Genomic DNA, 20,744 nt, shown 5'->3' with positions numbered 1-20,744 from the left:
GCAATAAAGTATCAGTGAAGTAGCTTTCATCAAGGCATGCAGCTGCTCTTTCAAAATAAGACACACTATTGTGTGTATATACACCCTTCTACATAGCTATTTACATGTACCTACAGAAGACAAAAAGACCAACATAAAATCACTTAAGTAGGTACCTTCTTACCAAACATATTAAATTACTTCAAGAAACTAAGAAACATTATGTAAATTCTTGTCTTTTGAAATTAGTGCCTTGAAAGAATAATACAAAGCTCATGGAATATACTTTTTCACAACCCCTTCATGCATTTTATGTATTTTCCTACAAAAAAAAAAATTCAGTGGAATAAAACTACCATTACCTAAGTCATTATCTGCCATTTTTGCAAGTCAAAACTACTAGACGGAAAACATCATAATTTTGTAAGTACAATAATTTTTTTTTCTTGACCGAGTAATTATTTATTGGGAACATAAAAGTAAATCTTAAATGTGAAGACATTATACAAATGCAGTTTGAATTTCATTTTTAACAATCTAAACACTTGCTTGAAGACTGAAAAGATACTTTAAACAAGGCTAGCCTATCAAAATATCTTTAGGTTAATTCTGTTTACATGTGAGAATTAAGATAATAAAAAAAAGACTAAATACTGAAAAATAAAAAGGACAGCACTGTATCTAGAATTCTACCACTAGCGGGAAGTTAGTACTGATGTCTCTTTGAAATTGCTTTAAATTTTGCAATTTCATTTTCTCAAAACATTGTTTATCTTTAGAACAAACAATTACTGAATATATTCATGATGAAATTTACTGTGACAACAACTTGCTCAATTATCTTCTAACGATGCAGATGAAGAATTTAACTAAACCTAGCGTCCTTTGCAATGTATTGCATTACTACAGTTACACAAAAGATAAGAGGAGGTCAGGCATCTAGACTCCTATTGCCCAGTAATTACTGTATGACCTAAATTTTTGGTGCAGCAGAGTAATTTTAATGATTATTTTTCAATTTCAGTATTTTTACTTTTGCCCTTCTTCCCATTCTAAAGATTTTGCTATCTATTTACATAAATATCCAAAGGCCAAAACAACCGCAAATTTCAATTATTGGGAGAAAAATGGTATCCGCTTTAATCTTTCAATGCATTTTTCCTCTTCTGTCCTCCATTTGCCATTGTCAGATTAACAGGCTGATAAACAAAGCCATTTTTTCTATTTGATTTGGCTGCTCATCTCACACATTTTTTTCTTGTCTGCTCCCGACCTCATCAAAGTTCTGGCCTACAGGTCAAACGAGACCCAGGCATCTACTCATTTTTTTCTAAAAAGCTGGAAAACCAGCTTTCAAATGGCCCACGCATGCAGAAACTGAATGAACCACATCTCTGCAGGTAAGAGGACTTTTTGCGAGTTGCCAAAACAACTGAGAGAATATTATATTGGGCTAACTGTCCTAGCAGACAGAAAGGCAAAGTCCCTACAAATTCCTAGACCTACAACCCTTGAATTCTCTATATAGTCCTATACATTATATATACAGTGGGACTACCTCCGTATAGTCACTATATAGAGGAAGCAAGTGACTGGGTTAGGGTTCTTGTCTGAGTCTTCCTCTCTCTCAGCAGCTTTTAAACCCAGCATCTTCAGGCCAGCTGGTCCTTATGAGTGTTGTGGTACAAAAGTCTTCATCACTGTGGCAAATGTCTTAGAAGAAGCTAATTAGCAAGAAAATGAAACTCTAGAATGTTAACACCAGAACTAATTACTTACCTTTTTCCACTGCAATTATTTTGGTTCAGTCCTCCAACTTGGTTCACTGCAGACCAGGCTGTGAGACCTACATACGGTAAGGAGGCAGCTTCTACGTGACTGAGACACTTGGGCTTAAAAGACACCTGAAATAAAATCAATTGTATCTGAGACACACAGATACTTCCTTCGTGACACTGAAACGTTTAAACAAGTTTTAGTGAACTGCAGATTGTGCATTGCACATTTTCAACTATCTTTGTAACTAGCTGGAGTCTAAATCAATCCAACCACTAAGAAATAAAGAGTTACCTAGACATCATTTTTTGTCTTTTAGCCACAGTTCTGGAGGTTTACCTCGTTTCCATTAGCTACCACAAACTCTGACAGAGTGCCCTGTTTCCATGGAGGAATTGCTGCCCACACCTAAAACCAAACAGAAAACAACTATCAGTTTTTGTGACTTTGCACATGATTGTACCTGCATAGAAAAGTTTTCTTCATTAAATAAATCTTTTCTACAATTTGCAGAATGTCTCCACTATTGCTTATCAGAAACCAGTACAGCTTACTCTATACAAAAAGCATCACAGGACTGACTAAATGAAGTACTGCAGAGCTATGTAAACAAATTGTACCATACTGTGTATAAGACATAACTTTTCAAAAAACGCAAACTAATTCCATGACAGCAAAGCTCAAACTGGAGGGGAGGAATCAGAATTTGCTATACTAAAACTGCTGAAATGTGAAAGCAACAGGTAAAGGGGAAAGCAAACGATACCAGTATTTATGTGGGGACTTATGAAGTGTTTCTTGGGTTATGCCAGAGTTACTATCCAAAGTTGCTCAAGAAAAATAAACAAACAAAACACACACACAATTATTCTCTTCCTGTTAGAATTCTATCTCCAGTCAAAAAAGAAGCAGCATCTTGAATGTGCACTTATTGCCACCACTGAAATGAACCAGAAACTGAAAACCAGAAGGGAAATCGACTTGCAGAAGCAAGTTTGGGAAAGCGTAAGTTTTTCAGAGAAAAAATGTAGGGAAGAAAGCATTCTAGGGATTTACCGCCAGATAATTCTCACGGAGAGTGCAAAAAAATCAAGAATTTTTTTTTTTCAAAGGAAAATGAAAGCTGAACATCTCATAGTATATTTTAACTACACATTGTAGAAAAAAAAATAAAAATGGTGATGTCACCTCATCTCCAGGTTTGAAATAAGACACACTCAGTCCACATTCCATAACAACACCAGAGACATCTCGTCCAAGTGTTAGTGGAAATTCAGTTTCCGCACTTTTCAGTTTCAGAGGATCCCGCTTCATATTTAATGCAGTTGCACCATAACCGCCTGCAAAACATGAAATTAACTATGACATACTGACAGAGCTTTCATTTATTAACTGAACAGTTCCAGTTAGAAAGCACTGTCTTTACCTAATGTGCCTTACTTCTGTTATAACTTCAGCATGCAAAAAATCAGCAATATTTTATACTTTTACATATTTTACAAATAAAGAGCAAATCTCAGTTCTGGCTTATCTATCCATGAAATGGTTCTCCATTATAAAAACATTTAGTATGTGATAACACTGTCAGAAATTCTAAGAAGTCTGCTAGAATCCCCAACATTCTGTGATTCTGTGAAACACTCCATTTTCCAACAGCATAATGTAGGTAGGAATCCAAAAGAACTTCCAAAATGGAAATCTGCCTTTTCAAATTAAATACTGTAAACAAAGCAACATGAAATAATAATAAAAACTATTAAGGCACATATCCTAATATGATTAACCCAAACCTCTATTCAGTAAGCAATAGCTAAATGCTGCAAATTACCCATCTAATAACTCTGCCCAGCCCCAAAAAAGTCTACATTCAAACATGTATGCCTTTTCAAGCGTTTGGAGAAATCTGTTTTTCTAGAAAGTGTTTTTATACTGAAAAAAACCCCACAAAAACAGGCATCTTGAAAGCACAATGAAAATGTAGTTTCTTCAAAATACTTCTATACTGACTCAAAACACCAGTAGCAGCCCTGCAGTTCAAGTGGGTTGTTCAGCTGGAATCTTGAGATAGCAAAAGTTCGATAATCAAACCTACAATTATATACAAAGATTTTTTTAAAATAATTTGTTAGAGACCCAAAACACACACTACAGCTCTGTCAGTAGGCTGCCTGTGGGTATCTCTGCATGTGCTACTACATCTGATTTGATAGGCAAGGTCACTTCTCAACATGAAGCATAAGGTCTTCTACTACCACAGCTTCCTTCTTGCATTTCATTCCTTGAAACTAAGGAAGAAAAAAAAAAATCTGATAAAATGTATCAAATACAAAGAGTCATTTAGTAAGGATGTAGATTTCCTGGGCCAGATGACAGCAGGTACTCGGATACCAGTTCAGAAGAAAGTGCATGAACATGAACGTGCCCACCTTGTGGCAGAATCACAGAATCGTTTTGGTTGGAAGAGACCCTCAGGATCATCGCATCCAACCATAACCTAACTCTAGGACTAAACCACGTCCGTAATAACTTTGTCTAAATGTCTTTTAAACACCTTCAGGGATGGTGACTCCACTCCTTCCCAGGGCAGCCTGTAACTGACCTTCAGTTCTGTTCACCTCAAAGAGATGAACGCCTCTTGGGGCAACGCTGCTCCTTGGAAGGACCAGTCTCTTGATGAGCGAACACCAGCACCCAGATGGTGGGGACGGGGAGAAGGCCAGGAAACAAACCCCACCATGGTGATGCTAGTGACAGAAGGAAGCTGGCTTGTGAGCTGCAAGCCCGTGAAGAACAGCAATTAGGTATTCACAGAATCACAGAATGTTAGGGGTTGGAAGGGACCTCAAAAGATGATCTAGTCCAGTCCCCCTGTCGGAGCAGGAACTCCTAGATGAGGTTGCACAGGAATGTGTCCAGGCAGATTTTGAATGTCTCCAGAGTAGGAGACTCCACAACCTCCCTGAGCAGCCTGTTCCAGTGCTCTGTTACCCTCACTGAGAAGAAGTTTCTCCTCAAATTTAAATAGAACCTCCTATGTTCCTGTTTATACCCATTACCCCTTGTCCTATCATTGGTTGTCACCGAGAAGAGCCTGGCTACATCCTCGTTACACTCACCCTTTACATATTTATAAACATTAATGAGGTCATCCCTCAGTCTCCTCCAAGCTAAAGAGCCCCAGCTCCCTCAGCCTTTCCTCATAAGGGAGATGCTCCACTCCCTTAATCATCTTTGTCGCCTTGCGCTGGACTCTCTCCAGCAGTTCCCTGTCCTTCTGGAACTGAGGGGCCCAGAACTGGACACAATATTCCAGGTGTGGTCTTACCAGGGCAGAGTAGAGGGGAAGGAGAACCTCTCTGACCTACTGACCACCCCCCTTGTAATACACCCCAGGATGCCACTGGCCTTCCTGGCCACAAGGGCACAGTGCTGGCTCATGGTCATCCTGCTGTCCACCAGGATCCCCAGGTCCCTTTCCCCTACGCTGCTCTCCAACAGGTCGTTCCCCAACTTACACGGGAACCTGGGGTTGTTCCTACCCAGAGAGTATTTCCCCTCAACACTCACACTCCCGTCTTCAGAAATGTCTTTTTGCACCGTTCTTTCCTCAGCACTTCGTCTCGGAGAGGCGGTTTCCGACAGGGCTGGGGGTTGGGGCTCTGGCACTGCCGAGCCAGGTGCCCACCGGGGCAGGTCGGTGACAACGTCTGGGCGATTTTGGACACCGGGGGGGACCCGTGGAAGCCTCAGTCCAAGAACAGCCCCTGCCACCCGGCCAGCCTGGCCGCGCAACTTACTTCTCATGCTGAGGTCGATGGGGTTCAGGCTGGCGGCGTGAACCTTAATGATGACCTCGTTGGGGAAGTCTATGGTGGGGAACACCATGTCCCTGGTGAAGCGCAGCACATCGTTGCGGCCGTACCTGTCTATGACCCAGGAGGGCATGGCGGACCGCGCCCGCGGGGAGGCGCGGAGCCCGCGGACTGGCGGCTGCACCCCCGCCCGTGCCACCCCGCGCAGCGCCCTCCCGCCCACCGCCCCCCGCGACAGCATGGCTGGGGGAGTCGGGCCGCGCAGGGTCGGGCTGAGACGCGGCACTGTCCGCTGCCCCGGCACTCAGCGCCGGAGCCCCGGCCTGCCCTCCTCCCTCTCCCCGGCGGCACCCGCGGCCAATGGGCGACCGCCTTCTTGGCCGCCCTGCCAATGGTGCCTCTCGGTATTGCGGCAAGATGGCGGCGCCCAGGCGCCGCGGCGGGAGTGGGGTGTCGGCGGGCCGGCGGGCGTGAGGCGGCGGCGGGGAGCGGAGGGGGCCGGCATGCTGCGCGCTTCCCTCCGCCAGGTGAGTGGCGCCCGTCCGCCCTGCGAGCCACCGCGGCGGCGGGAGGGGGCGCCAAGAGGCAGGCTGGCGGCGGGGCGGGCTCGCAAGGTGACCGGGGTGAGCGGGCCCGCCGCGGTGTCCCCTCACGTCCCCACTGCCCGGGGCGGCGCGGGAGCAGGCGCGGCGGGGCCCGGAGGAGCCTTCCCGCCGTTTCGAAGCAGTAGCGGGGATCGCGCTTTAGCCCCTTGACGCCGCGGGCTCTGTCACCGGGCCGCCCTGAGAGGGGAATGGATGTGCTTCCAGGTGTCGGCAGCCCTGAGGGACGGACATGTCACCCCCACGGAGCTCTGCCAGAGGTGCCTTTCCCTCATCAAAAGCACCAAGTTTCTCAACGCTTACATCACCGTGGCGGAAGAATCTGCTTTGAAGCAGGCTGAAGAATCGGAGGAAAGATATAGAAGAGGTATGTGCCCCAGGGACAGGAGTTTGACTTAATGATCCTTGTGGATCCCTTCCAATTCAGGACGTTCTGTGATTCTATGTTTGCTCCTATTTGGTACTAGGCCTTAAAAAGCTGTCATACAGGAGCTCTTCATCTTAGATGAAGCAACTTTGCTGTTTAAAGCAGGTGTATGTGCTGCTGGTTTAACTGTTAGGGGATGAGGATTGCGGAGGATGCTTCAGTGAGTCCGTGCTCATGGGTCTATGCTTGGCACCCACTAGTGTATTCACTTAAAAAAATCAAAGGCAAAATGTGGGCCAAGCCAGGTGAGCGCTGTGCATAAAATGGGCTCTGTGCTCCTTGACCTGCGCAGCTGCTGGTTGCCTCTTCTTTCCCTCAGTTATTTTAAATCGGCAGCCAGCAGTTCCCATGCAGAGGGAAATGCAGTGGGTCTTTTGCAGGCCTGTGGACAAACATCTGGCTCAGCCTATCAGGTTTTAAATTAAGAAAGCAGGTCCATTGCAGTGATGAGCTGGTGAACAGAGCAGCATTAAATCCTGTCATCTGCAGCATTTAGAGGCTGACCATCCTCATTTTCCTTTGCAGTTCCTGGAAGACAGAAAAGGGAAATTTTCACCTAATAGGGTAATTTTTTGTCTTTCCTGGATGACACTTGCTGTCCTCTGACAGCTGAAGAAAATTGCCAGCCAGTGTGTTTTGCTTCCTGAAGTAGGCATTTTAAATTTATTTTTGCTGGATGGTGGAGAATCAATCACATAGGGGAGACTTTCTCTGCTTCAGTGATTTTTTTTAATTTTTTTTTTTAAAGATCATATTTGCCGTTTATGTCAGGTAGGCAGAATTTATAGCTCTCAGCCTGGGAATGGAGTAGATTTAGGCAGCACCTATGGCTGAAATAAGCATTACATGGTCACATTTGAAGAGGTAAGCACTCCTTTGGGATAGCTAACCTCTATGAAAGCAGCTGCCTGTCTTGCAGACTTAGACACATTGGCAGAGCTGTTATTTGCAGGTCCAAGTCTGGTCTGGGCAGAATGTTTCATGCTAGAGTAAGAATGGAAGGTGATTCTTGCAAATGTGCCTGACCACCATCAAATGCTAAGTGGCTAGCGTTTTTGTTTTCAATAAAAACCCAAAGAGGCATGTAAAATAAATTGTAATTGATGAGAAGACTATACATATAGCACACTTTGCTTTAATTGCTGTTGTCTTTGCAATAATTCCCAATGCAGGTCAGCCACTGGGTGTTTTAGATGGAATTCCTATTGCAGTAAAAGACAACTTTAATACAGCTGGCATTGAGACAACATGTGCATCAAACATGCTAAAAGGTACAGTAGAGCTTTTAACGTAAAATCAGATCTCATTTTGGAGCTCTTGCTCTTCCCTTTAGGGGGATTATAGAGTGGAGTCTTCCAGAAATCTAAATATTTTTTTTAAATGAGCTGAACTAATTTGCGAAAATATGTTTGTGTAAATTCTTCTGCCAGGCTTGTCTGGTATTATAGATATATCTTTTTTATTGTGTAAGCACATTATCTCCTTTATTAATATAGTTACATGCTTTTAACAACACAATCTTTATTATAGCCCATATGCTAAAATATAATTTTCTATAGTTCACATTTTCCTTTGTGTTACTTCTAGGTCTGCAGGAGAGCAGTCAGTACCATTTGCTGCTGTTCTGTCTTGTTGACTTAAGTAGTTTTTACATATGGCTGTAGGGAGAGTAGGCATTTTCTCTATATTCCTGATAGATGGACATGTTCTATAAGGTTTTTTAAATTTTTTTTAAATTTCCCAAGCTCATTGTTTCTGTTAACATGCCATTAACATTTTCAAGGCATTAGAATGTTTTCATAGTAAAAGCAAAAGTAGAAAACATTTCTTGTATCTCTTTTACTCTACACAAAGCAGAACTGAAAAGTTTTATGGAAGATAGCTGAAGTAAATTAGCAGAACCCGAATCTGATTATGGGGGTTTTTAATAGCAGAAGAAACAAAATGTGACTTTGCCATTTTAAAAAGTGTTATATTACCAGAGGTGCTTTTCCTTAAAGCACATTCTCAGACCTGTTGTGATTGATGGCAATGTAGTGGCTGAGAGTATTAAGAGTGATATTGTCCTTGTTCCCGTTGAAGGTGGGGGTGGAGAAACCCTTGTCAATATTCACAGAAGGAATTGGTTGCTACCTGGGATCTCATTTAAGTGTCATGGTTCTCACCCTAGTTTACATAAGGTCTAAGTGGTCAAGCGTCTGATCACAGGATAGCCAGTTAGTATTTCAGCTTGTTGTGAATAATTTGCTCCTTTATCTCATGGCAATGGGAGACTTCTAATTTTAGACAATTCCTGCAAATTGGCTGAATACAGTAATTTGCTGCCCTTGTAGTAACTTGCTTATGTGAAGTTTTAGTTCCACACTCTAGAAATGTATAATCCATTACTCATGTTATCTTGAAGCAAATTTTGGCACTGTGAACTGACAATTCTTATGCACAAATAATGACAAATTCGAAGTGTTCGGAATAGCTACTTCTAAAAATCAGCTGTATCTAACCAATCACGCTTAATTGTTCTGGTTGTTTTCAGGTTATATTTCTCCTTACAATGCTACAGTAGTTCAGAAATTACTGGATCAGGGAGCTGTGCTTTTAGGCAAAACAAACCTAGATGAATTTGCAATGGGGTGAGTGATGTTTATTATTTTTAATGTGTGATTGCACATTAAACAGAATACACACCTTCTGTTCCAATCTACCTGTAATGCTTAACTCCTTTCTGTGAGATCAGAAAAGAATGAATACTCACCTGTGAAGAGTATATAGAGTTATATGAATTTCTCCCTTAATATTTATACTGTTGTGTAAATGATATAATTGCTGAGTTTTATGAATGTAGTGTTCAACTATAACTGTGTTTGAGGGGGAGGAAGCGATACAGCCTTTGCAGAAAGCCAAGGACAAGCAGACTTCTTCCAGATTGAGTCATTTGTTAGTAGAATTGCTTACATTGCCAGTTAATTGCTGCCTTTTTCTCTCTCATTACTGGTGTTTTTTGCCGTTAGCTAATTATTATCATGCCCCCAATGGCAATCACTGCCTCTGCCAGTCAGCCACTGGAGTAATTTGTATGAGTACTTCCTGTTTTGCTGCAGAGATGCTAATCTAGAGCAACACTTTAAATTAGCTAAGCTAATGTTGGTGACTTTTTGTCAGGAGCACATTAGAAAATGCTCTCACAAATAGATTCTCCCGCAAATGGATGAAAGCAGGCAGGCTATAGCAGGGAGCAGCATTGGGCTGTTAGGGATGGGAGTCTCTGTCACTGCAACTGCTGAGTCTGGAAAGGAATGTCTGGGACTTTAGTTACCTGTGAGAAACAATGAGTGTTGTGTTTTGGTTTTGTTTTTATTTTAGGTAAACGAAAAACAGAAGTTTCATTGGGAATTCACGTGGATGGAGGGGAAATACTTTGACTGTATTGTTTGGATAAAGTAATTTCTGTGTCAAAGAGACACTCTTCAGAGGAAGAGTAGGGCAAAAGCATGAAAACGCCTAAGCTCACTAAAGCACAGGATTCTCTTAAAAAGATTGTCCCACCCCTGGCTTCTCATTTCTGGTCTGTGTGTTTGCTTGGTCTCTTATGCTTGCAGCAATACTGCTGCATCAGGGAGCTGATCCAGCTTGATAGTAAAGATGTCTCAGTAAGGTTAGTTTTCAACTGCGCACTCTGATGACTTGGCTGATGATACTGGCACCCTGGAGCCAGGGGGAGCATGAGGTGGAGATGGCAAGGAAGGAGGAAAGTACCCTGTGCCTTCGCTCCTGGTGGCAGCACGCTTAGGTGATCACAGGCTGACTAAAACCAGTTTCTGAGAAGCCAGTCTAGTGCTCTGAACCAGCAAACTGTGGCCTCAGGAGAGGGCTACAGAGTGAGTAATAGTGTGTTATTTACAGAGAAGTGCTTGTTCCTGCTACTGCAGGGTTTTCCACATCCCCCCATCTGCCAGCAGTATGGTTTTCCACAAGACTGTGGTCATCTTCTTTTGCGTGTTCCAAATGTGGGGTTAGGAGATCAGAAGACCTTTGTTTTGAAGGAGACATGCAACATTATTCTTACGTTGCTTAAATCAGTTTTATGGTTACGTTCTTTTCAGAGGCATTAGCAGAAGTTAGAAAGAGGTACGAGTTCAGGTTCTGTGTCAGAAAGGGATGAAGATCTATAAACTTTAGTATTCTGCATAACATTGAAGTTGACTGCACAGGGATTTACATACACCAGTCTTTTTGTGTTGAAATTGAATTTTTTAGGATGAAGGATAAGGAATTAGGTAAAGAAAAAAAAACTTGGTGAATGCAGTGTGTCATCTGTCACTTCTGTTTGTATTTGTCCTGTCTGACTATCTTAGGTCTGGGAGTACAGATGGGGTATTTGGACCAGTCAGAAATCCCTGGAGTTATTCAAGACAGTACAAGGAAAAATCTGTCCCAAAATCCCATTCTGAGGATGAAGAGTCTAACTGGGTAATAACAGGAGGGAGCTCAGGAGGCAGTGCGGCTGCTGTGTCATCTTTCACGTGTTTTGCGTAAGAGGCTTTTTAATATTTTTTTATTAGTATTAAATGTCTCAAAATATGTTGCAAGGTTTTAATTTTATGATTTTTCTCTTAGTCTAGTTTGAAATGGGAAGGTTATTTGCACTGGTATGAAAGAATTTATTTCAGCATCCCTAGTTTATTCGTGGCATATCATGAAGCCAGAAGGAATCCATGTAGGCAAATCCAGGCTCATTCATTTTAGAGTGTTATTCAGCGTACTGATAAGACCACTTTGGACTTACTGAAATAAAATGGTGATGACAGTAAAGGAACAACAGTTTTATTGTTATTCCCATGTACTGTCTTAAAATTAACATGGGGTTTGTGACACATCCTCTTCCTCAGTAAGTGCATTACACAAATATAACCTGAAAATGTAATTCAGTAAATTAGGAGATCCCTTAATTTATAACAGTATAGTAGTCTTTCCTCCCTGCTTTTTATAGCCGAGATATATAATAAAACATGAGGTTGGGGTTCTAAAAGCTTTCAAATCCCTGTCTTAACAAAGGGATACACAAATACTTACTACACAGATACTTACAAACCTATCTGTCTTTAGAAGTTAGAAGACAGTTTTAGTTTGGGGGTTTTTTGTTTGTTTGCTTGTTTTGGGGGGTTCTTTGTTTTTTTTTTTAAAGGAATTTAAACAAGACAGGTGTTTTTTTTATTATTATTATTATCCACATGGAATATCAGCACACTATTTAACAAATCAGTTGTCTATACTATCTTCTCCATCCAACTGTTAGAAGAAATCTGATCCTTAAAACTTTACATGTTTCGTTTTGTGCAGCTTTTAGAGCTACATAGTGAAGCACATTTTATAGAAGATTATTTCAGTTATCCTCTTAACTGGAAGGTATTTAAGAATGCTCTTTAGTTACTGTGTCCTTGTTTACCCACAGAGTATATTATAAGTGTCTATTTTATTGTTAAAATATTTTTTGCTGGTATTGATTAGAGCTTTTTAAAAATATATATTTTTATATACAACCCCCAATTTATTTTATTATTTTTTAAATGATACCTTTCTTCATCAGGTTGCCCTTTGCTAGGATGTAGTCTACTCAACATTTTACTGCTGTTGAAGCTGAACTTGGTGCAGCCATTCCCAAGGGCTGCTGGTCAGAATGGCCTGATTCTGATGGGGTCTGGCACTTTCTCTTAGGTTGGTGGGTGTGCTGAACTCCCAGTGTACGCTGCTCAGCACTTTGTCAGATCAGGGAGATTTTTCGTCCAGCTTTTTTATTGCCTATAAGTTATGGTATATCCACTCTATTAGTTTCTTTCAAGCATCGGGAATGCTGCCAGTATTTGGCTTTTCAATTTGATATTTGGATGTACATAAATGCTACAAAATTGAGGATGTTTTATATCAACACAAAAGCCTTGAAAAAAATTCCACTTCAGCAAAGTCAATTGAATTGTTTCAGCCATCTCAGAAACAAATGCCTATGGGAGAAGTCACATACCCATTTCAATACAAATTATACCTCCTTCTGAAGTTTAATTTATTTTTGGCAAAGATTTGGGTGAAGCTGTTTTGTTTTTTAGATAGTGCTTAGGTTAAAATTATTAAAAACAAGAGGAGAGCAGGTTTCACTTCAATATGAATTTCCAATTCCATTACATTTTTTAAAATAAAAAATTCAGTTTAGAAAAAACAAGGTTTTGCCTGTGAAGGAACAAAAACAAAAAAAGAAGTCAACTTAGAAACAAACAAACAAACACAAATAACTGTATTTTTTAAATGCACATAAGCTACTCTAAACTGGGAGTTCTGATGCAATGCTTTGTAGGTTTGGAAACAGGAAAATAATCTTAGACTTTGAAAAGTATGTCCTATTACTAGGAGAAAAAAGTGTGCTATGTTTCTATTTATTTGTATATTGGAAAATGCTGCTTCATAGTCTATTGGCTACTGCATAAATAAGATATAAGTTTCTGAAAAACATACACTAAATCTTATGAGACATACATTTTGGAGTCCACAGAACTGGAACAACAAACCAACAGAGAAGGCAGAAGTAGATACTTAGGCCATATTCAGATGGCCTAAATCATGTCTGTTTACCTCTGCTTCGTGGAGAGAACTGGGCTCTCCTGATGACTGATTTAGAAGTCCCAAGATAAAGAAGAGAACAGATAAAAAATAGCAGACATAGGGAGCAGACTGAATTTTAGGCTGTGTGATTATGACTTCTAATCTGGAAGAATTCACGTGTTTTTAAATCCATGCATCTTAAAGCCATACAGTTTTATTATTTTAAAATGTTCTGAAATATTTTACTTATGATGATCCTTTTGAAACCATAGAGCCTTAGGGTCAGACACGGGAGGATCTACCAGAAACCCTGCTGCTCACTGTGGTGTAGTAGGTTTAAAGCCAACATACGGACTGATCTCTCGCCATGGTCTCATTCCTCTAGTGAACTCCATGGATGTGCCAGGAATCCTCACCAGATGTGTGGATGACGCAGCAGTTGTGTTAGGTATTCCTATGTCTTTGTACACAACATGCCTTTGTTTACAACATTGCCTCAAAACAAATTGAATTTTGGCTGCCCAGTGTACATTTTCCTGTTCTGTCGTGTCATATTCCAGGTTCACTTGCTGGGCACGATCCTAAAGACTCCACCACAATTCAGGACAACTTTAAGCCATTTGAACTACCCAATTTGACTGATGTCAGCAAGCTCTCGATAGGAATTCCAAAGGTAACATTTAAATCCTGTCAACAGGTGTGGACAGGAACAGCAGATAGGACACATAACCAACAAATATTTCTATCTTGCCCACCACCTCCTGGTCTCTCATGATCTGAAACAGTGAAGACAGTATGAACAGCTTCTGGAAAAGAGCAGTATGTGCTCTGTTGCCTGTGCAGGCAATTTGGAGTGAGCATATACTAATGCTTCATCTAAAACATTTTGTCATGGTTGTGGGAAGCACTGTCAGGAAGTTCCAAGGGAAATGAGGAGCTCTGTTCTCTCTGTTGGTCTTTCGTCAGTCACTTGTATAACCTCGAGCAAGTTGCTCTTAGTGCCTTCTCATACAGTGAGGTTAGTACTGCTTTGTGCAGTGCTTTGAGAGACTTGTCTGAATGGCACCATGTTAACATGAAGCAGAATTTTAAAGGCAGTTGAGTGGCACAAAGCGCTGTGATTCGCAGAGCTCTAACACGGATTTAAATATTTAATCTTTAAATAGACAACTGTAATCTGACATATGCAATTCAATCATATTTGTAACTATAAGGATACTTGCAATTTAGGCATGTTTGGCACTTCAGCCTATTTTTAATTTAGTAAAGGCTCTGCTTTCGAGGAGACAATCTGAGTAATATTTATTGGTTTGATTATCAGTATTTGAACCTGTGCTAGAACAGGTATAACAAAAGATTTCATTTGGTGAAAAGAAATGTCCACTGACCAATTATTCAGGATCTGTGAAATGTAAAAATTGTGTGCCTAGAAAATTAACTACCTGCATACTGTTTAGATTTTGATAAATCTAAAATAGTGGTATTGGTTAATTATTCATATCCTTTAGACTGTTGTTTTCTACTGCTAAAGGTTATCCTAAACAGATACATGCATATGTTATACATGGGACATAGCTACTCAGAAATCAGACAGTATTACGACCCTGATATTGTGGGTTAGAACTAAAGGAAGTATCTTCAAAACTACCAAATTTTAATAGAATATCTTTAACTTCACTCTTAAACAGGAACTAAGCTTATCTAAGTCTTCTCCCAACCCCTTGATTGTAATACTTCTTTGTTGGGCTGTGGTGTTTGTTTTAGTTTGCTGGTTGCCATTGATAGGCTGTGGCCATAATTTCTTTTTATCTTTCCTACTCACAGCAGCCCTAGTGTTAGGATTTAAACCTGAACTAGGTTTAATTAGGATTTTAACCCATGAACTGCAGATCAGTGCAGTATGTTCTCCATGAATAGACAAATAAGTGGATAACTGGGCAATTTCTCCTTCCGAAGAAACTGCTGAAATTCCATGGTCTGCGATATGAGGATTGATCCTACTGAGATGAACATGATATTCTTAAGAAGACTGAATCCTCTTAATTTAATACTGTTTGATTGTATAATATTTAGTAGATGCAAGAATCTTAATAAGTACTTGAAATCGCATAGTGGTGAGGTAATAGTTTTGATGTATTTTAGCAAGGCATATTTGCATTTTGGTGGGCATTAGAAGTAAACCAGTATGTAAAATCACTCCCCTTCTTGTTTTTCTCTAAGGAATATCATGCACCAGGGCTTTCCAGTGAAATTCTGGCTCTCTGGTCAAAGGCTGCTGACCTCTTTAAGAATGCAGGGGCTAAAGTAGTTGAAGTGAGTCTACCACACACTCGTTACTCAATTGTCTGCTACCATGTGCTGTGCACAGCAGAAGTGGCATCAAATATGGCCAGGTTTGATGGACTGGAATACGGTAAGGCTTTTTAAAAAACTTTTTTCTCAGACAGTAGAAACCTTGCTGGATGCCATTAAAAAGTGTTGGTTTTAATATGCTTTCATGGTTGAATGTTTAGTGTTATTTCTCCCAGATAGAATAGAGTAAAAGCCCTGTCCAAATAACGGTGAGTAAATAAATACATATTTTAATATATTTCACTTCTAGACACATGAGTGTCTGCGCTTAAAATCTGTTTAACATTTCTATAATAAGCCAGGGATAGTCTTCATTGGTTTTCCAGAACAGTAGCACGTCAGACTGCAGCAAACAGTGGCCCATTGTGTTACTATGTGTAACATTACATTATGTTGTTAAATCTTAAGGACTACAAAAAGTATTCCTTTCCAAATTGCTTTTTCTTTTCAGGACACCGTTCTGACATGAACAAGTCCACAGAAAGCATGTATGCTGCAACACGGCGAGAAGGCTTTAATGATGTTGTAAGAGGAAGAATTCTGTCAGGAAACTATTTCTTGCTAAAACAGTAAGCAGAACATCTTGAAACTCAAATTTGCCAAGTTAACAATTTTTTAAGAAATGGTGATTAATTGTTCATCATGACATGAAAAAAAATTGTCCTTACACTAGCAGCTACTTGTATTGTTATTATTGCTTTATCTATATAATATCCAGTGAACTGTTACAAATGAATGAAAATGTTTTCTTAATAGTGAGTCTCCTGAATTAAATAAGTAAACCAACTTTTTTTTTCTTCCCCTACCACAGTATTACTGGCACCCATTGATTAAATTAAGCAAAAATCTATCCTGTGTTATCACATTGAAGCCATTACTGTCCTGGTGTTAAAAGTTCTGTAGCTGTTAATCTCATTAAAATTACATAGAAAAACTGCATGTGCATTCTAGTGAGGTCTTCTAGAGAAAGCCAGAAAACATGGCAATTAAATTAACTGTAGTTGTCTGCCTCAATATACAGGGAACGGAAGGCACTGGCAAAAGTACTGAACTGGTGTCTTTACAGAAGACAGATTTTTATCCAGCTCATGTAGAGAAGCTGGTACATGGATCAATTTGACTTTTTTTCCTTAGTTTTCAGTCCTTATCCAACAGTCCTAATTCATGTTAGAAGAAGTGCTGTTTTTCTCTGTCTTTATTCAGGTAGTAACAGATATATTAGTCCTGTAATCAGTCTCAAAGCAAGTGCACTACAGAGAGAGCTCTGTCAGTAAGAGTATTCATCAGACGTGACTTCTAATTGCTCTTAGAGGCAGGAATGTTGTCAGTCAGTATCTAACAACCAGCTTTTTATGGAATGCCAATATTTCTGCCAAGGGTGCTCCTTCTGGTTACAATAGTCCAGATCAGTTTTCGTAAGGCTGCTTTAAAATTCATGTAGTTCACTCTTCTGTGAAGGAATATACAGTTGGCTTCCATCAAGACTGAGCAGGAGAGTCCTGTTCCTGTCCACGGTGATTTACTTTTGAAGAACAGAACCCAGGGTTCAGAAAGCATTCTTAGAATAAATAGTAGAGAAAAACCATCTGTGTCTCCTGCCAATGTTGCATTTTAGAGATCATTTTTATCTTGCTTTTGAAATCTGGAAAATAACTAGGTTATTGTTCAGGAAGGTCTGTTTAATATTTTTATCAGTGATCTGGAGGAGGGGATCAACTACACCCTCAGTAAGTTTGCAGACAACACCAAGTTGAGTGGGATTGTTGATCTGCTGGAGAGTAGGAAGGCTCTACAGAGGAATCTGGACCTGCTGGATTGTTGGACTGAGGTCAATTGCAGGAGGTTTAACAAGGCCAAGTACTAGATCCTGCACTTGGGTCACAACAACCCCAGGCAGCGCTAGAGGCTCAGGGAAGAGTGGCTAGCAAGCTGCCTGGAGGAAAAGGATCTGGGGTGTTGATTGACAGCCAGATGAATATGAGTCAGCAGTGTGCCCAGGTGGCCAGAAAGGCCAACAGCATCCTGGCTTGTATCAGGAATAGTGTGGCCAGCAGGACGAGGGAAGTGATCGTGCCACTGTACTCGGCACTGGTGAGGCTGCACCTTGAATAATGTGTTCAGTTTTGGACCCCTCACTACAGGAAAGACATTGAGGTGCTGGAGAGAGTTCAGAGAAGGGCAACAAAGCTGGTGAGGGGCCTGGAACACAAGTCTGATGAGGAGCAGTGAGGGAAGTGGAGAAAAGGAGGCTGAGGGGAGACCTTATCGCTGTCTACAACTACCTGAAAGGAGGTTGTAGCATGGAGTGTGTTGGTCTCTTCTCCCAAGTAGCAAGAGTTAGGACAAGAGGAAATGGCCTCAGGTTGTGCCAGGGGAGGTTCAGTTTGGGTATTAGGAAAAAAATTCTTCATGGAAAGGCTTGTCAGGCACTGGAACAGGCCCAGCCTGGAGGTGTTTAAAAGATGTACATATGTGGCACTTAGGGACTTTCTGCAGTTAACAGCTAGAATGATTTCATAAATCTTTAGATTACTCTAACAAAGTGGCTTTTGGGCAGTTTCAGGTGTTTTATCTACAATACCCTGTTCCCTTTTTTTTCTTTTTTTTGACAGCTGTGGTTTTAGATAGCAATTACTTTTGAAACTGAACTTCTCTGAATGTAAGGATTCCACATTTACCAGTTCTGCATATGAAGTTATTAGGAAAAATACATGTAAAGCTGACTACTTTGTTTCTGCTTCAGAATTGTGTAAAGACAGTTTTGAAATCTACAGAGCACGTGTTTACATGAGAAAAAAAAAAGGATAGGGAAAGATAAGGTCTTTATAGTATTTGACAGAGAAGCATACTACAAACACATACATTGTTCTAAGTCCATTTGGAGTCCTCTAGATTATGGGACTTTTTCACATGTTTTAACTATCTTGTTGGATTGAATCCCAAATGATTAATACCTTTTTTCCAGGCCTGTTTAGTTCTGGATTGTTTCTAGGCTTTGTTGTGCTGCCCTGCAGTGAAATTCAATACACAGTTTATTTTCAGAATGGTCATAAGTGTTGTTTTGATTTTTAGTTAATTATTGTAAACTAGGTTTTGTTTTCCCTTCACCTTTCTTTAGCAGTATGCCCTCATCTCTTCCTTCTCTGACAGCTTCATTGCTATGAGACCATAAACAACATGTTTGATGACTAAGCTTCTGATATATCAAAAACTCAAGTACCAGTGTTAGTTTTTTAACCAGAAGGAATACTGAGCTTGTCTGTTCTACAGTAACTAAGAAGTTCTGTATTTGGGGAATTCAAGTGTCAGGCTCTCATGCCTGTATTTCTTTCTAGGAACTATGAAAATTACTTTGTCAAGGCACAGAAAGTCAGACGGCTCATTGCCAATGACTTTGTGAAGGTTTTCGGGAGCGGTGTTGATATTTTACTCACTCCTACCACTCTGAGTGATGCAGCTCCATATACGGAATTCATCAAAGAAGACAATAGAACCCGCAGTGCACAAGATGACATCCTAACGCAGGCTGCAAATATGGCTGGTGAGTAGGGACAGGGATTTAACTATGTTGTCCCCACCTAGTAATTTTTAATGTCCATCCCTTCAGCTATTTAACCTCTTCTTTAGAAGGAAGATGTTTCACCCCTGTGTTAAGTCTTACAATGATAACCAGGTGTAAGGTTAGTTTATTGATTAAATGCTTTAAAATGGAAGACTTGACTTTAAAGTGGGGCACTTGGAGCTGAGTGTGGGCTGCAGATAAGATGAATCCATTCCAGTTCCAGAGACTGAAATCTCTAAGGAGAGTTGATTCTCTTTTCAGAGGATGCTGACTCCTTGAGTCACTCTAATTCATTTATTGTGATCACCTAGCAATATCCTTAGTTCATTGACTCAAATTATTTTAACTAGTCGTTTTCCACTACATAGGGTTTTTTCTGGTTCTCTTAGAATTATTACAAAAATTTCTCCAACTGGATTTGTTTAATAGTAAGTGTGCATATGTGTATCTTTTTTTTCCTTCAGGACTGCCAGCCATAAATGTTCCTACAGCTCTGTCAGAGAGAGGCTTGCCAGTTGGGCTTCAGTTCATTGGACGTTCATTCCAGGAGAAGCAGCTTCTCACTGTAGCCAAATGGTTTGAAAAACAAGTAAAATTCCCAATGATCCAGCTAGAAGAAGTGAAGAGGCATGACCACGGTGTCTTTCAGCATCAGAAATCTGCTTCTTTTTCATAACATGGGACTTGCTAGTCAGCTCAAGCAAGAAAGCCCATGGGTTGGTCCGAAAATGATCTCCTGCAGTTAGTTCTCTTTTGCAGAAATAGTAATCCATTTTAAGAAGACCAAATGCAGTAATTCAGGATGGAATCACAGTAGCTTGTTACTGTGTAATTAAGGCAAAGTGAATCATTAAGTAAATATGTCTGGGTTATTAAAAATCTTTTCTAACTCATATTAAAAAAATCAAGTTGAAATTATGTATCTTATGGCTGTGGAGCTGCTTTTTTCTGTCCTTAGAGGATGTGTAAAGTATCTGGCCCATTAAATAACTAACCTGGACTTTGGTGTGAAAACTGCGTGGCTGGCAGACGGCTTAGTTTCCTTCTGGACCATAGACTTTTGTAATGGCAACAACCAGACCAGCTGTCATGGAACAAGGTATCAAGGATCTCTTTCCCAGCAGGTAAATACAAAACGAAATGGGAATAATGTACAGATAGTTCATTAAAAAAAAAAAGTCCCTGCTTCTCACAAACTCATGCAGGAGGTGAAATAACCACCAGGTGTACAAATCATGCAGATTACTCTGGTTACATCCGTTGTAAGAATGATGAATTTCAGATTTCTTCTGGGGAAAGATGTCTAGTAGTCCTTGAGTACTTATCTTCTTCCTTCGTCTCTGTTCTTTGTAATCAGCACTTAAAATGAATACTTATTAAGAAACACATTATCTTCTTCAGTCTAACTCTCCCTAAGAGTAATACCACCTATTTCTTCATGGACAGTCATTCAGCACAATAACTATTCGAAACAAATTTCCAGACCATGATGTTGGTAGACTGGAAGACCTACTAAACAACTCAACCTGTTTTGAATGTTGTTTCCATTTTATGAAAGTTGAAAAAGTATGAAGGATTAAGTTTGTAGATTTGTTTTTGTATCAGATTTTGTATCAGATTTGCAGTCATAGTCTACAGTGTATACA

At 40.3% G+C, this 20,744-nt stretch overlaps 2 protein-coding genes across 6 annotated transcripts in view; one reads left to right on the top strand and one right to left on the bottom strand.

Moving 5' to 3' along the window:
- RTN4IP1 (reticulon 4 interacting protein 1) overlaps positions 1 to 5,915 on the bottom strand; it is a 70,128-nt gene extending 64,213 nt beyond the window's left edge. For 4 of the 5 annotated variants that reach the window (XM_071806674.1, XM_065835157.2, XM_071806675.1 and 1 more), the window contains exons 1-4: positions 5,553 to 5,915; positions 2,944 to 3,095; positions 2,095 to 2,163; positions 1,759 to 1,883 (exon numbers count right to left, since the gene is read on the bottom strand). In XM_071806674.1, the coding sequence (XP_071662775.1) occupies positions 1,759 to 1,883; positions 2,095 to 2,163; positions 2,944 to 3,095; positions 5,553 to 5,808 (602 nt within the window). In that variant the 5' untranslated portion in view covers positions 5,809 to 5,915. Of the gene's footprint in view, positions 1 to 1,758; positions 1,884 to 2,094; positions 2,164 to 2,943; positions 3,096 to 5,322; positions 5,519 to 5,552 lie in introns of those variants that run through there. The other variant, XM_065835158.2, reaches the window with a different exon arrangement.
- Positions 5,916 to 5,959: 44 nt separating this feature from the next.
- QRSL1 (glutaminyl-tRNA amidotransferase subunit QRSL1) lies at positions 5,960 to 20,020 on the top strand. The gene is made up of 11 exons (XM_065835156.2): positions 5,960 to 6,094; positions 6,377 to 6,536; positions 7,769 to 7,867; positions 9,130 to 9,226; positions 10,949 to 11,125; positions 13,457 to 13,632; positions 13,745 to 13,857; positions 15,405 to 15,597; positions 15,988 to 16,105; positions 18,872 to 19,077; positions 19,563 to 20,020. Exons 1-11 carry the CDS (start codon positions 6,071 to 6,073, stop codon positions 19,772 to 19,774), a joined length of 1,575 nt encoding a protein of 524 aa, XP_065691228.1. The 5' UTR covers positions 5,960 to 6,070; the 3' UTR covers positions 19,775 to 20,020.
- Positions 20,021 to 20,744: the final 724 nt, after the last annotated feature.

This window comes from Patagioenas fasciata, chromosome 3 (genome assembly GCF_037038585.1).
Source record: "Patagioenas fasciata isolate bPatFas1 chromosome 3, bPatFas1.hap1, whole genome shotgun sequence".
In the NCBI taxonomy this organism is placed as follows: domain Eukaryota; kingdom Metazoa; phylum Chordata; class Aves; order Columbiformes; family Columbidae; genus Patagioenas; species Patagioenas fasciata.
The sequence above is the reverse complement of the archived record's forward strand: the minus strand, read 5'-3'. Positions and strand labels throughout refer to the sequence as shown.

Bases quoted from the DNA above. Each gene is read 5' to 3' on its own strand.
- QRSL1 (XM_065835156.2), top strand. From the start codon at position 6,071: ATGCTGCGCGCTTCCCTCCGCCAG. The intron at 6,537-7,768 runs GTATGTGCCCCA...TTCCCAATGCAG, and splicing joins GGAGGAAAGATATAGAAGAG to GTCAGCCACTGGGTGTTTTA. The intron at 19,078-19,562 runs GTGAGTAGGGAC...TTTTTCCTTCAG, and splicing joins GCAGGCTGCAAATATGGCTG to GACTGCCAGCCATAAATGTT.